This window comes from Chiloscyllium punctatum, chromosome 3 (assembly GCF_047496795.1).
Source record: "Chiloscyllium punctatum isolate Juve2018m chromosome 3, sChiPun1.3, whole genome shotgun sequence".
Taxonomy (NCBI): Eukaryota; Metazoa; Chordata; class Chondrichthyes; order Orectolobiformes; family Hemiscylliidae; genus Chiloscyllium; species Chiloscyllium punctatum.
In genome coordinates, this window is record NC_092741.1 from 119,316,746 (window position 1) to 119,334,224 (window position 17,479).

At 40.7% G+C, this 17,479-nt stretch overlaps 1 protein-coding gene across 3 annotated transcripts in view; it reads right to left on the bottom strand.

Annotated features, from left to right (window-relative positions):
* Positions 1-17,479, bottom strand: part of arid4b (AT-rich interaction domain 4B) — a 176,414-nt gene that overhangs the window by 137,576 nt on the left and 21,359 nt on the right. For all 3 annotated transcript variants that reach the window (XM_072559297.1, XM_072559304.1, XM_072559288.1), the window contains exon 3: positions 9,890-10,000. In XM_072559297.1, the coding sequence (XP_072415398.1) occupies positions 9,890-10,000 (111 nt within the window). The remainder of the gene's footprint in view (positions 1-9,889; positions 10,001-17,479) is intronic.

The following is a 17,479-nucleotide window of genomic DNA, read 5'->3' on the forward strand; positions in this document are numbered from 1 at the left end:
TTTTGAGATGTGGAGCATAATGTGGAAGAATGTAGACTGTCCACTTTTGAAGGAAGAACAGCAAAACAGAAATTATCTAAATGGAGGCAGATTGCAGAACTCTATGGGCAGCTCAGTGGTTTGCACTGCTGCCTCACAGTGCCAGGGACCGGTGTTTCATTCCAACCTTGAGCAACTGTCTGAATGGAGTTTCCACACATTCTTCCTGTGTCTGCGTCGGTTTTGTTTGGGTGCTCTGGTTTCCTCCATCAGTCAAAATGTGTGCAGGTTAGGTGGATTTGCCATGCTAAATTGCCCAGAGTGTCCAGGGAAGTGTAGGTTGGTGGATTAGCCATGGGAAATGCAGGGTTAGAGGGATAGGGTAGGGGGTGGGTCTGGGTGGGATGGTTGTTGGGGGATCAGTGTAGACTTGATGGACCGAACAGCCTACTTCCACACTGCAGGGATTCTCTGATTCTTGATGTACATAGGGATCTGGCAGCCCTGGTATGTGAATCACAGAAAGTTATTAATTGATTAGGATATGATTCAGAGATGCCGGTGTTGGACTGGGATATACAAAGTTAAAAAATCACACAACACCAGGTTATAGTCCAACAGGTTTAATTGGAAGCACACTAGCTTTCGGCGCATCGCTCCTCCATCATGTGAAGGGGCCTGATGAAGGAGCAACGCTCCAAAAGGTAGTGAGCTTCTAATTAAACCTGTTGGACTATAACCTGGTGTTGTGGGATTTTTAACTTTGATTAGGATAGCTTGCTTAAGGAGAGATTCAAAGGTTACAGTGTGAAGGAATGTGGAATGGAGGCAAACCAGATCAGTCATGATCTCATAGAAGCACTGGAAAAATAGGAGAAGTAGGCCCATTCATCCTCTCATGTTATTCCAGCATTCAACATGACCATGCCTAATTTCTATCACAGCTCCATGCTCCCACTCTCCTCAACAACCATTGATGCTTTTAATCTCTGAAAGCCTAATTCTTTCTTAAACATATTCAATGACTTACCCTCCACAATTTTCTGGGGTAGAGAATCTCACTACCAGACATTCCTCTTCATCTCAATCCAAAATGGTTTATCGTGTATCCTGAGACTGTGATCCCTTTCTCTGTCACGCCGCCACCCCATCCCCAAGCAAGGGGGAATATCAACCCCACAGAGTTTGTTCAGACCTTACAGAATTTTGTGTGGTTCAATAAGATGTCCTCTCATTCTTTTAAGCTTCAGTAAACACAAGCTTAGTCAATCAAATCTCTCCTGTTATGGGAAGCATCCTGTCTCAGGAATCAGTCTGGGGAATCTTTACTGCAATCTCTCTCTGGCAAATATATCTTTCCTTCAGCATGGAGACCAAAACTGCAAGAAAGTCAGGTGTGTCTCAGCAAGACTCTGTATAGCTGCAGTTAGATATCCTTGGTCCTGTATGGAAATCCTCTTACAATGAATCCTAATAGCTTGCTACACTTACATGATGGCTTGGATTGACTCTTGTACAAGGCCAGCCAGGTCCTTTTGGATATTACAATTCCTCAGTCTATCACCATTTAAATAATACCCTGCCACTCTGTAGTTCATACCAAACTGGACATCTTCAGGCTTCTTCACATTATTCTGCATCTGCCATGCATTTGCTCACTTACTCAACTTGGCTATGTTGCCTTGAACTCCATTTGCTCATTCAACACCTCTCCACTCAATCTCACTTAGTTTTGTGTCATCAGCAAATTGAAAATATTACTTTTAATTCCTGATTCAAATTGTTGACATATTGCGAATTGCTGTGATCCACACTGACCCCATGATACCTCAATCGTCACCAAATAACGCAGCAGTGTCAACGACCCACACAACCTACCCCGCTACTAATTATTGTTGTAAACAATGTAGTCACAAATAAACATGTAACTGGAAATCTAAAAGATATTACTTTACCCAGGAGGCCTTGTGGCACAAATAATAGCATCCTTACTTCTTGGTCAGAGGTGTTGGGGATCTCTAGCCAGGTGTTAGCTTCCACATTCTAATGTCACTATGTTGCTAATATGGACAAACAGGTTGATGATTCACCTGTAAATCTTTCCAAAATGATTAGATTCCCTACAGTGTGGAAACAGGCCCTTCGGCCCAACCCATTCACACCTGCCCTCTGAGGAGTAACCCACCCAGACCCATTTCCCTCTGACTAATGTACCTAAATGTATGGGCAATTTAGCACGGCCAATTCACCTAACCTGCACATCTTTGGACTGTGGGAGGAAACCCACGCAGAATACCTGATGGTAGGTGTTCAAAGTGGACATCTCCATGTCAGACATCATACAAAACAAAATGGCAAACCACTGCAGTACGTTGACCATAAATGTGGACCTTTTTATAGAAGTTCATGTACCAACTGTCAGAAATAAGAACGGGAGTAAATATCAACAGACTTTGCAACAGTGTGTATTTGTGGAGTTAGTGAATAAAAAGCTATTTGAGAGGAATAGCATGAATGTATTGGAGTACAAGGTGGATGCACAAAAGGAGACTGGAATATGGGATAGAGAGACAGGATGTTTATGTCGAAAGGGATAGATAAAGGTGGACAGAGAAGTGGTGCAGGGAGAATAAATGCACATGTGGATCAATAGGCCAAATGACCTTAAAACACCATGTTGTTCAAATGCTCACATTTCACAGCACTTGGAAGCTGAAGCAATTTTTCTACCATTATTTGGATGTAGATATTACTACAGCTGTACCTGACACAACTGAAGGGCTTGTTAGATCACTCAGTAGGACTGTTGAGTTAACCATATGCTTTGGGATGAGAGTTGCACGCATATTTGGATCAAATAAAGTGGCAGGTCCTTCAGAAAAAGGATATATTAGTTGACAGAGTCATAGAGATGTACAGCACAGAAACAGACCCTTCAGTCCAACGTGTCCATGCCGACCAGATATCCTAACCCAATCTAGTCCCACCTGCCAGCAGCTGGCCGATATCCCTCCAAACCCTTCCTATTCATATACCCATCCAGGCCAGTTGCCTGTTAAATGTTGCAATTGTACTAGCCTCCACCACTTCCTTGGACAGCTCATTCCATACACATACCACCCTCTGTGTAAAACATTGCCCCTTAGGTCTCTTGACTATCTTTCCCCTCTCACCCTAAAACTATGGCCTCTATTTCCGGACTCCCCACCCCAGGAAAAATATTATGTCTATTTGCCCTATCCATGCCCCTCATGATTTTATAAAACTCTAAGGTCACCCCTCAGCCTCCGATGCTCCAGGGAAAACAGCCCTAGCCTAGTCAACCTCACCCTATAGCTCAAATCCACCAACCCTGGCAACATCCTTGTTAATCTCTCCTTAACCCAATAAAGGAAAGCATACCAAGTCCAAAAGCTTTGTGGACATGCTTGGAGAGATCAGCTTTTAGTCTCCAATTTTATTCTCCTAAAAAAGGTGAAATTTCTCTACTGGTTAGAACAGCGTGTAGCATACATACAAAAGCAGCTCCCTTCATTGGCACTAGATTAAATATTCAGCCCTTCCATCAATAGTGCACAGTGGCAGCAATGGTTACTACTTTACAGAACTGTTGCAGTGCAGAAGCAGGCCATTTGGCTCATTGGGTCTGCAATGACTCTTCATACAAGCAGTATTACCTCGTGCCAATCTTTTGCTTTGTCCCCATTCTCTTGCATACCATTTCTATCCAAATATTCATCTAATGCCCTCTTGAATACCTCATTTGAAACCTGCCTCAGTTCTTTTTCCAGGCAGTGTATTACTTGCATTGACTACTTGCTTTGTGAAAGAGTTTCTTTTGTTTAGGTTTCTTTTACCAGTGGGCACTGCTTCTCCCTATCTACTTTATTAGCCCACTCACGATCTTGAAAATTTTCATCCTATCTCCTCTTAGCCTTCTCTCCAAGGAGAACAGTCCCAACTTCTTCAACCTATCCTTATACTGAAGTTGCTTATTCCTGGAACTATTTTTATAACTCTCTTCTGCACTCTCCAAAGCATTCACATTTTCTGTAATGTGGCACCCACAATTTTGTACAATATTCCAGTTCAGAACTGACAAATATCTTAAACAAGCTCAGCATCACCTCCTGTTCTTGTACTCTATGCCCCTATTAATAAAGCCAAGGACGTTGCTTTATTAACTGCTCTCTCCTTCGGTCCTGCCAACTTGAAAGATTCACGCACAGACAAGCTCCTTCTGTTCCTAAAGCCCTCTAAAATTGTACCCTATATTTGCTATTGTCTTTCAAAATTCTTCGTACCAAAGTACATCACCTCATACTTCACTGCAAGGAACCTCTTAGTCATCCATCTATGCACACCATCAATTTGTCCTTTCGGAATTCCACAACGTCTTCCTCTCAGTTTGCAATTCTTCCGAGCGTTGTGGTAAGTTGCAAGGTTCAAGGCAGGTTCAGGGAAAAAAAAATTCCTGAACTGCATTCAAGAATTTTTTTTTAAGATAGCATGTAACAAGTTCAGTAAGAGAAGCAATAATTCTATATTTAGTCTTAGGAAATGCTGCTGAGCAGGTGGATGAAGCAGAAATGGGTGACCATTTTGGACAAAGTGATCATAATGCAATTAGATTTAGCATAATGTTGGAAAGGGGCAAAGGTAGAACAGGGATAAATGATCTAAATTCAGGGTAGGAAATCTTTGCAAAGCCGACAGATGATCTAGCAAGAGAGGTAGCAAGAGAGCTACTTGAAGGAAAGTCAGTGACAAACCAGTAGGAGGCATTCAAAAGTGACTTTCAATGGGGGACTGTGTAGACGTATCCCCACAAAGAAAAAGTAATTTTACAAATTTGGAGCTCTGTAGTTATGCAGAATCAACAACATAAGATGAAGAACAAACAAAAGGGCATAGGACATTCTTTGAGAAGCTCATTCAGTACAAGCATGGAGCGAAATCAGAAACGAAGAGAATATGAGAAAATATTGGCCAACAACCCAAAAATGCTACATTAAAAGCAAGAGCCTGACAAAGGAAAAGGTGTGTGTTCAGCCCATCAGAAAAATAGAAGATAACTTGGACACTAACACAGAAAACCTGGCACAATTCTTAAACAGCATTTTGTCTGCATGCTTACAAAAGAGAGGCATGATGCTGACATTAGAGTAAAAGGGGATTTTAAAAAAATCTTTATTCATGGGACATGGGTGTCACTGGCTGAGCCACAATTTATTGCCAGTCCTTTGTTTCCTTTGAGAAGGTGAGGGTTGAGCTGCTTCCATTTTGTGTAGGTAGACTCAGGAAATTCCAGGATTTTGACTTCGTGATACTGAAGAAAAGCTGATATATTTCCCAAATCAGGATGGTAAGAGACTTAGAGGGGACCTGCAGGTGTTGTTCCCATGAATCTGCTGCCCTTGTTTTTGCAGATGGCAGTCAGCTTGGGTTTAGAAGGCTATAAAACAATCTCTGGTCAATTTCTGCACCACATCTTATAGATTGTAGACACTGCTATTACTGAGCATTTGAGATGAAGAGAATGTTTGTAGATTGCTAATCAAGCTGGTTGCTTTGTCCAGGATGGTGTCGAGCTTCTTGGGTGTCATTGGATCTACAGTCATCCAGGCAAGTGACGAGTGTTCCATCATACTCGTGACTTTTGCCTTGTTGATGGCTGGACAGGCTTTGGATAATCAGGAGAGAAGTTTCTTGCTGTAGGGCTACTTGCCTCGAAAGGAGCATGAAATATTACATACACAAAATAAGCATAAGAGAAAGGGAAACAAAGGGCAGGACTGACCTCATTGATGGTGGATGTAGAACATACGATAGGACAGCCAAGGAACAGGCCTGTCAGCCTATCATGTCTGCACTGACCATGATGCCATTCTAAATTAATCTCATCTTCATGCACTTGGTCTGTAGCCTTCTATCACCAGCCTATTCATGTATCTGTCGAAATGGCTCAAACGTTACGATCATATCTGCTTCTACCACCTCCCCGGCAGCATGTTCCAGGCACCTCCCGACCTGTGTGCAAAAAAACACTTGCCTTGCACACCTCCTTTAGAGTTTTGCCCTCTCACCTTAAACCTTTGCCCCCTAGTATTTGACATTTCCACCTTGAGATAAAGACTCTGACTATCCACTCTATCCATGCCCCTCAACTTCTATCAGGTCAGCTCTCCGATACTCTAGCAAAAGCAATCTAACTCTGTCTAACCCCTCCTGCACTCAAATCAAGGCAACATCCTGATAAACCTCTTATGGACCCTCTCCAAAGTCACCAGGTCCTTCCTGTAGTGTGGTGACCAGAACAGTACACAATGCTCCAAAAGTGGCCTATCTAAAGTTTTATACGGCTGCAACATGACTTGCCAACTTTTAAACTCAATGCCCCAACCAATGAAGGCAAGCATACCAAATGCCTTCTTTGCCACCTTATCCACTTGCATTGCCACTTTCAGGGACCAAAGCAGTGCACTTCAAGATCATTCGGTGTATCAATGCTCCTAAGAGTCCTGCCCCTTACTGTAGATTTTTCTCTTACACTTGACTTGGACAGATTTTTCTCTGCCAACCATCATGTAACTACTATGTAATGCCGTGGGATTCTCCTCAATCCGACTCACCGATGACATTTCATGGCCCCTTTTAGCCCTCCTAATTCTTTATTTAAATACCTTCCTGCTACCTTTATATTCTTCAAGGGACTTTTAGATTTCAGTTTCTGAAACCTGACAAATGCCTCCTTTATCTTTTTGACTAAAAAACTGGGAATATCTCTGGTCATCCAGGGTTCCTTCATTTAGCCATCCTCCCCTACTAGTCCCGAATTCTGATCAACTGGCTTTTAAGAGGCTCCCACATGTCAGATGTAGATTTAACCTCAAACAGCCATTCCCAATTTAAATTTCTCCAGCTGCTGTCTAATGCTGTTGCATTTAGCCTTCACCCAATATAGCATGTTCAACTGAGGACTACTAACATGGTCTTATTTTCAATCCATAACCATTTCAAACTTGCAGAACTATGAACACTTTCCAAAATGCTCCCCCCATGAAACTTATATCATCTGGCCAGGCTCGATTCCAATATAAATCTTATTATGGTCCTTTCTCTAGTTGGACTACTGACATATTATTTCAAAATGCTCTCCTGGATGCACCTAACAAACTCTGTCCATCTAAGCTGCAGGATAAACTACTACGGTCATGGATGCATTTCCCAGTAGAGTGTACTTGATACTTGTGAGGTACCAGTGGATTAGAGTTTGGCAAATGCTGTAACATTAATCCAAATATACATGATTGGGAGAAAGTGAGGACTGCAGATGCTGCAGATCAGAGCTGAAAAATGTGTTGTTGGAAAATGCGCAGCAGGTCAGGCAGCATCCAAGGAGCAGGAGAATCGACGTTTCGGGCATAAGCCCTTCAGGAATGCATTCCTGAAGAAGGACTTATGCCTGAAACATCAATTCTCCTGCTCCTTGGATGCTGCCTGACCCGCTGCGCTTTTCCAGCAACACATGTTTCAGTACAGGATTGGGTCAAATAATTAATAGGCTGGTAATCGGACCTCATTAGTAGGCATATTACTGGAACCAATGTGGAGAGGAAGAGTTAACTATTACTTGTAAAGGCATGGATCCAGTAATAGCAAACATGGCTTCGTGAAGGCAAAGTCATGTCTTGTTAACTAAATTGAATTTTTTCAAGTACTAACAATGAGGATTGATGAACGTATTGCAATGGCTATTACGCTAACGAAGGTGTTTGACAAGGTCCCACATGGCAAATTGATCAGAAAAAGTAAAGCCCCTGGGATATCGGTGAATGTGACAAGAAACAAAGGTCATGGTCTCTGGCTGTTTTTGCAGATGAAAATTGAGATCCGGGGTGATCCACAGGGCTCAGTGATGGGTCCCTTACTGTTTGTGTTATATATTAATGATTTGGGTGTTTTGCATAATTACCAAATTTACATAAAAACACAAAAGACTGATCCAGTAGTTGAGGGTGAAGAGATATGAGGATTGGGTGGTGTGTGGAAAAGTGGCAAATGGAATGTAATCCAGAGAAGTGTGACATTATGCATTTGGGGAGGGTAACAGAATAAATGAGTAGACTGGAAGAGCAAGATGAAGTGAAAGACCTGAGGGAAGAATGCGAACAGATCTTTGAAGATGGCAGGTCAGCTAGATAAGGCAGAACAAGGAGCAAAGTCAGGAGGGATTCCCATCCTCAGACCATTTCGTGCAGCCATAGAACTTGTGTGACTTGACCACTTTTTGGTCAATGGTAACCCCCCTGCAATATTCATACAGAAGGATTCAGCAATCCTGATGCATTGAATGTCAGGGAACAATGGTTAGATGATCTTTTGTTGAAGATGGTCAACACGTATGTTATTTGGCACTTGTCAAACTAAGTCTAGATGGTGTTCAAATGCAGGAAGGCCTGGACATGGGTTGCTTCAGCATCTGAAGAGTCACAAAAGGTGCATCAGCAACTCATCAAGCCTCCTAAACCCACAACCACATGGGAACACCATCATCTGCATTACAAGCAGAAGTCACACAACATTCTGCCTTGGAACAACATTGCTATCACTTCACTACGAGGAATTGCTAGAACTCCCAACAACATTGTGGATGTCTCTATACCATACGGACTGCAGCAGGTTAGTTTAAGAGCTTGGCTTGCCAGCACCTTCTACACCACTACACCATCTTATTGGCTGTTCTCAGAGTGATCATTTGTATCAAAACACCACAACTTTGGACCAAAAAGTGTGACTAATTAGAAAAGGAGGTTTGGGGCCAACAGTAAGCAATGGAGCAATTTCTACGGTCTCAAGTCACAGGTGCTGCTGCAGAGGGCGAGTTTTAAGCAGGGATCCAGGTTTGAATGAGTTAACTGATTTTCTGAGCGCTGATCCTATCAACCAACTTTTTTCCCCAGAGGCTGCTGCTATGCTACTGTACATTTAAGTCTATAACTTGGTATTGTAATTGTAAAAGTTTGAGTTCAGGAAGTCAACTGACATTATACCATGGCCACTGCCCATCAGATCAGTCATGCTCTCCCTGTCTGAGCATATGCACGCTCCAATTTCCTGAAATGTATTTTCAGTGGCAAATCACGATCTTAAAAAAAATCCTGCTGATATCCTTTTGTGAATTGTATGATTACTCTGCAGCATCTCAAGTTATACTGACACTTATCAACCATTTTGTTATTTTTATTGAATTAGGATAAGCATAATAATAAACCTATAGCTAAGGTCAAAACTTGAATAGTTTATAACATGACCTGCACCTCATATGATCATTGCTATAAAATAGTTGTTTTTCCACTGACAGTCATGAAGGCTTAATTTCATTTTCCTGACAAAAGCAGATTTTGTAGACTATACAAAATGTAAGATTGGTATCTAAGTATACAAAAGTACACCACACAAGTATCACATAATCATACTCTGTAATATTGACAACATGAGCATAACAATCCATAATTAATGATACACTGGAGGTCTGGGAAGATGCAACTCTCATAAATACATCCACATAAATCATGGCAAGTCATGGTGTACAATCTCAAGATTCCCTGTCAGAGCGCTCATAGTAACCATAACCTAATTAAACATTTGTTAATATTTACATTCATTCACACAGAGCTCCAACCATAGAACTCCCAGATATTTAATAAAAGATCCTTGATTTCTCACTGTATTACTAACAACTTCTTCAGCTTGGCCTGCAAATTTTGACCATATTAATCCATATCCTTCATTCCATTTTTTACTGTGAGCCACATTTCAATAGAGCTCTCTCAGTGCTATGAATACAAACATATTAAGCAATGAAAAGTGAAGGCACCGTTATTCTGATTACCAAAGAGGTATATACCTTAACTTTGACAAGTCTTTTCGCTGTCTTGATCTTGGCTTCACAGAATGCTCCTCTGTATTTCGCACTCACGTCAGTTCCAACTGTCAGATATGGAGGCTCATCGATCGCCTTCAAAATTAGAATGAAAACAAATGTCAGCATAGCGGATATGGTCAGCGTTGATTAAGCAGTACCATGATATCTGTAGACAACACAGCACACACATTGCTTCTAAAACATTAAAATAAGCAGGGAACAAGGGAGAACATTATCCAGGCCACCAAGAATGGCACATCGCCAATGGCCTACTGCAACTTGGGATGCCAGGTTCCCATTCATCTTGATGGAATAATCAAAGCAACAACCGAGAGTGCGCATACTCAATTCCCTGCAAGTGTAAATAGTAAATAATGTCTTGTATTGCAAAGTGATTAAACATCAACAGATCATGCAGCCACAATAAGCAAAATAAGTAACTGTGGTATAGTACCAGTCAAGACAAACTGTGACTATGTAACATTATTGGCGAACTATAAAATCAATTGCTTATTGATACTTACATTTCTATTTTGTCACCTTTTTAACAAGGAAACACAGTCTCAGGTCTTGTCTTCTTATCAGATGAAGATTCCCACTCCTCTCACAAAAAAGGTGTATTAAGACGAAAGAGGATCCAGGCAAAAATTCAATCAGCTATAACTGTATAACTGATCTGAGTTTACCACAGTACCATTAAGTTACACAAAGTTACCATTAAGTTGCTTTTTACAGAGACAACATTGAACACCAAGAAATGTTCAGGATAAGCTGCAAATTGTTAGCAATCTGAACAGAGTTCAGGTGATAACCTCATTCATTTCCAAATATTCAGATCAGCTATAGTTACAAGACCATACACATTACTAGATTTTTGACTCAATCTTTGCACTGACAAAAGCATTCAGAATGGATGTCAGCAATCACAGACACAGACGGACACTCAAATTCAGGATTACAAATAGACTACTTACATACATGATACAGGAATCAACTGAAGCAGAACCCTGAAAATCAGCTTGCGCTTTTGATATGTTTTTTGCCTCTTATTTGCAGTGGGTCTTAATACAATGCAGGCTGAGCAAACCCAGGTGATACCACAAATACACGGCAACAACAAAGCTTTACACTGTCGAGGCAAGTCTTAACGCCACACTAACAGCTGTCAAGCTCAGGATAGAGGCTCCAGGGTTATACTGTTCACGTTGTGTAAATGCGTTCTAAACCGATTTTGAATTTTGACAAGGGCACAGATATGACGAGAAAAAGAATTACAGATCACACTGTCTAGTTTTGGGTTTTCTTCCTGCCTCCACAAATGGCCACAATTAAAGTTAAACTAAAAAGAAAGCCACTAATTTGAAGTTAGCATAGGTATTCAAGTCCAACATGGAACTCTGTTGAAGGCTGCCCTGAAATAGCCCCATTTATCACTATAGGTTTGTTTGGATAACCATATTAATGCACATAAGCCGCAAAATTGCAAGCTCTTGCCTGATCATCAATGCAAACTTGCTACATATGAAAATTCAAGCAACTTAATTTTACCAGAAATGAAGAAACCAAAACAATGGAATGTGCAGTGCCAAGACAAGAACTGACATTTTACATTGGGAGAACTGTTCCTATTAATCTGAAAACATCAGATTACAATGAATGCCACGGAAAAAAATCAAAATTCATTTGACATGGAGACACACATATTTTCCATAAAATCAACAACTTGCTCATCACCTAGAGAAACCCACAATGAACAAAACGCTAGACATTTCCTGGTATCCATATCAATTCAAGTACAGCAATAAGAACACATGAATGAACCAATCAAAAATCAAAATTCACTGCCTCACCAACACTATTTGTTGAAACACTAAGATGATGAAACACAGTAGGACTTCAGAAATGAGAAATAAGTCATGCTCACCTACAAATTTAAAGCTATAATTTGTAAACTTATTCAACATGGAGCATAGATTGATCAAGAATTTTCATTGTCATTGGCTAAAGCTGAATCACCTAATATCAAAAATCTTTAATTGCTAAGCCACAAAGCAGAACATCAGCATATATGACACCTTGAGAAAAACAAAGACAAGTTACAGCGGCATAACCAGACATTGTTCAGAAAAGAACATAAGAAATAGGAGCGGAGAATGCTGTCCAGCTCTTTAAGACTACTCTGCCATTCAAGAAGATCATGGCTGATCTTTTCGTGGACTCAGATCCACTTAAGAGACAATGGACTTCTGATCTTAAAAAAGTGCAAACATTCAGAATTTCTTTACTGCATTAATTTGTCCGAGGAATACCTCCAATAAAAATCCCTTCAAAAATGTTTCAAGTTCACAATGTGCAATAAATTTCACTCCTTTAGTCTTCATTATGTTCCTCTACAATACAACCAAAATACAATGTCATAGTCATAGAGGCCAACTCATCCATGTTGACCAGATATCCTAATCTAAATCGAATCCCATTTGCCAGCATATGGCCCATGTCCCTCCAAACGCTTTCTATTCATATATGCATCCAGATACCTTTTAAATGCTATAATTGTGCCAGTCACCACCACTTCCTCTGGTAACTCATTTGGAGAAACTCAGCAGGTCGGGCAGCATCAGTGGGGAGAGAAAGTAGAGTCAACAGACCAGGTCCAGTGACCCCCGCCTCTCTCAGAATTTCAGTTCTGAAGAAAGGTCACTAAATCCGCAATGCCAACCCCACCGTCTCATCCCACAGATGCTACCAGACCTACTGAGCTTCTCCAGCAAGTTCTGCTTTTGTTTCAGATTTTCAGCATCTGCAGTTCTTGGTTTTATTTTGTTGTTGATCGACAGGTATTCAACATTATCTGCAACACGGTGGCCCATAAAAAAGTGCACAACACATATTATCCTATTGTATAAACTTTATTTGAATTGTGGAGCCAGGATAATGATGTTAGCATGACTGTTCTGTTTCCTATTTTAGTGGCTGACATGTAAGAAATTGGATGTCCCGGGGGGTATTCAGTGTTGTGGGCAGGATGTGACAATCTAATCATATTCTGTAAATGCTGCAGTTATAAAGGAAAACCTAATCACACACTGTTTTAAGGAATAATGTAACTACACAGTTTATGGGTGGCATGTAACTATGTGGGGGGGGGGGGGGGGGGGGGGGGGGGGGGAGGTGGCAGGGGTTGTTTTGTGTGCATGACTGACTAGTGATAAAGGGAAGACGGTTCCCTTGTTCAAGGAGCTTCGCTTGACACACTCCACAAGCATCGTGAAGAGTGTTAAGTGATTCTCCAAAAGCTTACACTTGCTCAAATAAATTGTGGCTGTTCTCAGAAATTCGGGTATTGCAGTTGCATCATGCATGAATCTCAAGAAGGAAACCTAACAGTTATAGTCACAGTGCATATCTGTTACATGCCTCCGCCATTTTCCAAACCCCATTCAATGAATTATTTGTTTTGCCTTATTTCATAACATCCTTGCCAAAGTCAAACATTCAACGTCCACTCAAGAGACTTGAGCACAAATTCAAAGTTGACACTATCATGCCTGTACTGAGGGAGAACTGTACAGTCAGAGATTTATATAAATACTGTGGCTGCAAGAGCAGGCCTACGAATTCGGTTTCAGCAAAATCACGTGCTGATTCCTCAATACCTCTGTACTACCTAAAAGGCACAATTTAGAGGTGTAACGGAATTCACCCCTCTTGCCTGGATGAATGCAGTGCCAAGACCACTCAGACACACGACAATATCCAGGACAAAACAGCCTATTAGTTGGTACTACATCGACAAATATGCAATCCTTCCAGCACTAATGCACAGTACCAGCAATGTGTACCACCTAAAAGATTCACTGCAGTAATTCACCAAGATTCTGAAAACAGCACCTTCCAAATGCACAACCACTACCATCTATAAAGACAACAGCAGCAGATACACAGGACCACCACTGCTTGCAAGTTCCCCTCCAAGGCACTCGCCATCCTGACTTGGAAATAAATCAATCATTCCTTCAGTGTTGGTGGCTCAAAATCCTGGAACATTCTCCCTAACAGCATTGTGGGCAAACCTATATCAAATGGGTTGTAATGGTTCATGACCACCATGGATTGGAGTACTGCTTATAATTCTGGTCGCCCTGCCAAAGGCAGGATGTTATTCGACTGGAAAGGACGTAAATAAGATTTATAAAGATGTTACGGAGACTGGAAGGTTTGAGTTATAAGGAGAGGCTGGATACACTGCAGCTTTTTCCCCTTCAGGGCATTGGGGGCTGAGGGGTGACGTTATAGAGGTTTACATCATAATGAGGGGCATAGATAAGGTGAATAGGCAAGGTCTGTTCTCCAGGATGGGGGAATACTCGATGGCGTAGGCTTAAGGTGAGACAGCTAAAGTTTAAAAGGGACTCGAGAGGCAACTATTTCACATAGGTGGTGGTACAATAATGGTACCAGCTGCCAGAGGAAGTGGTAGAGGCAAATACAGTTACATCATTTTAAAAGACCTTTGGACAGGGACATGGATAGGAAAGATCTAGAGGGTTCTTGTCCAAATGCAGGCAAATGGGACAAGTTTACTTACGGATACCTTGTGAGCATGGCCAAGTTGGGCTGAACAGCCTGTTTGTGTGCTGTATGACTCTATGACTGTATAAGTAGGGATGGGTAATAAATACTGACCCAGCCAGCAACACATACATCCTGTGAATGAATACAAATACATTCAAATCGATGCATAAATGTTTAAAGGCAATTAAAATATACTGAGTATGGTTCACAAGTTGTTTTGTGAGATGCTTCAAAATCTCTTCATTTTGGTCCTTCTGAATTAACTTCTTAATTTCTTTATGGACATGAGAATGATGAGTTCTCAACAATGTCATTCACCACAGGAAGCATGTGACAGTTTTATTTAGCTTCCATTAATTAGTGGAATACATTTATGTCTTATCAGGTAGATCATTTAACAATGTGCTGAGGTGAGGGTGGGAAAATAGAAATGATTAACAGAACGATCTTTCAAACTAAAATCATGATAAATAATCTATAAGCACTAAAATGTTACCCTTGAAGCTCATTGGTGTTACTGCAAATTTTGAGCACATTCCATTTTTCTTTCCTACACATCACTCCAGTCATTATAAAAAACGAGTAATATGTTTACCAAAACAAAATTTCAATAACTCATAAATTCAAGCTTTAAGGGCATCAATCTAAATTTAATAAGCAATGCACATAATGGCTTGACTTCAGCATTAAAGCACATTTTCTATTTGGTCCAATCTGTGCTGCATTGTGTAGAAACTGCAGCTTACTGTAATGTCATCCATAAATAATAGTTATACAACAACTCACCAGAGCAAAAGACCCAATGCCCATCATGTGCACAACAAATGTGGTGTATAAAATTCCCAGTAGGGACTGCACGAAACATGATAAAGGGCAAACAGGTAGACAACTAGCTGTCCATATTCATAAATCTCAACTAGCCACTAAATGCCATGACCAACTGTCCCTAGTAGCTAATACACACAGGCAACAAGGACCACAAATTCAACTGGGACAACATAACAATAATGGGACAAGCCAAACAGAGGACAGCCAGAGGAATTCTAGAAAATTTGGCACTCATCCATGGACTCGATCAATAAACACATTGACCTAGACCCGATATAAAATCGGCCACTGCAACGAACAACCAGAACCGGTAATCAGAAGCAGTGGGAACAACTCAAATTCTAATCGACACCGGACAGCAGCACTTCACAGGAGGCTCCACAGCACTGAGAATATCACCTAGAAATGAGACAAAACATCTGCAAACCAACTTGCCAGCTTGGCGAATATACCCACTACAACTGCAGTCAAGGAACTCTCTGCACTTATTATAATAATATCTGCTGAGAAACAATATCTTCCCCAATATTCCTCTCTCCCAGTGTGACCTTTATATGGTTCTTATACAGCATCACAAACATATCCAACCAAATTTCAGAATGAACAGCATTAAGTCTTTAATTCTGTGTATTCAGTCCGATTCACATGAACAGCAGACTGATGCAGGTGTGAAATGGCAAGGAACGGATTATAATTTTTTAATTACAGAACAGGGAGACTTTTGCGGTATATTTCAAATTAAGTGTGCATCAGTTTATAACATATAATCCAAAATAGCAACTCTAGAAACCAAACACAATTTGGAAGCTCCAAAATCACTTCTTTCATTTAATTCAATTTTTGAAAATACGAAATAGTTACTTGATTTTTAACAGAGTCCTTCATCTAGAGTATTCAACACTTTTCAGAAGCCCATTTCCATTAAGATTTAAATGCTGATCTAACAGACTGCATTTTTAACCTGGAATTTTAACTATTCAGATTACAGAATTCCAATTAAAAACACTTATTTTGGCAAACCAATAAGGATGAATCTCAGGATGGAATGTAATTGTAGAAAAAATTTCCAATAACTTTGCAATCACAACCATACAAGTTTACATCATATCACTCAAGAAGGCTGTTAACTTTCCATAATATAATGGACAGTGATTGTCATTCATTGTTGCAAAATGCCAAGAACAACAACAATCGTATGCCTTCATTTTATCAAACTATATAAATGCAAATTCTGAGCAGAGTACTCTGTGCAATTTTTGGTGCACAAGATTTGGTTCTTCCAGACCACAGATTATTTTGTGCCATATCAACCAACCCACATATCTATTATTTACATGCCACAGACATGTTTTCAAACAGATCCCATCAGAAATGAATCCGCCAGAGGTTTTCTAAGAATTCCTTTCCAAACTCCATTGAGAAAAGCAACAATACCAATGACATTAAAAAATTGAAGAAGCCAGACAATTTGCTGACTAATGTTATTGAAATGGGAATTAAAAGTAAATATATCGCTCTCAAACAAAAGTCTAATTAAATCGACAAGGATTCATAGGACCCTATAGAAAGAGGCCAGTCAGCACACTGAGTCTACACTGACCCTCCAAAGAGCATCCCACCTAAACCCAGATCCAGACCCCATCTCTGTCTCTGTAACCCCAAATTTACTATGGCCAATTCATCTAACCTGCACATCTTTAGACTTTGGGAAGAAACCACAGCTCCTGGTAGAAACTCATACAGGTAGGAGAAAACATACAAAAACTCCATACAGACAGACAGTCAGTTACCAAAGGCAAGAACTGAATCCTGGTCCTTTGTCACTGAGCCACATGCTGCCTTTCCTTTGTGTGGAAGGGGTTGGCACAATCAGAGTTTTCCCATCACATTCAGAACTCACCTAAGAAAAGGATGCACAGTAATTCAGGAAGAGGCATCTCTACACAGTGACCACCACATCAAGATACAGCACAGGATGACTGCATTGTAGGGGAATCATATGATTGGCTTGTAAAGGAAACATGCTTTTTCCCTACATTAGTGAAACAGTAGGCTGATGCTCGCCCTGTCCAAGATGCAGCGGTTTCAAACTATCTACGATACGCAAATTTTAGCACAGAGGAACCAATTAGGAGGTAATTGCATTACCTGTAACCAATCTTCTCACCC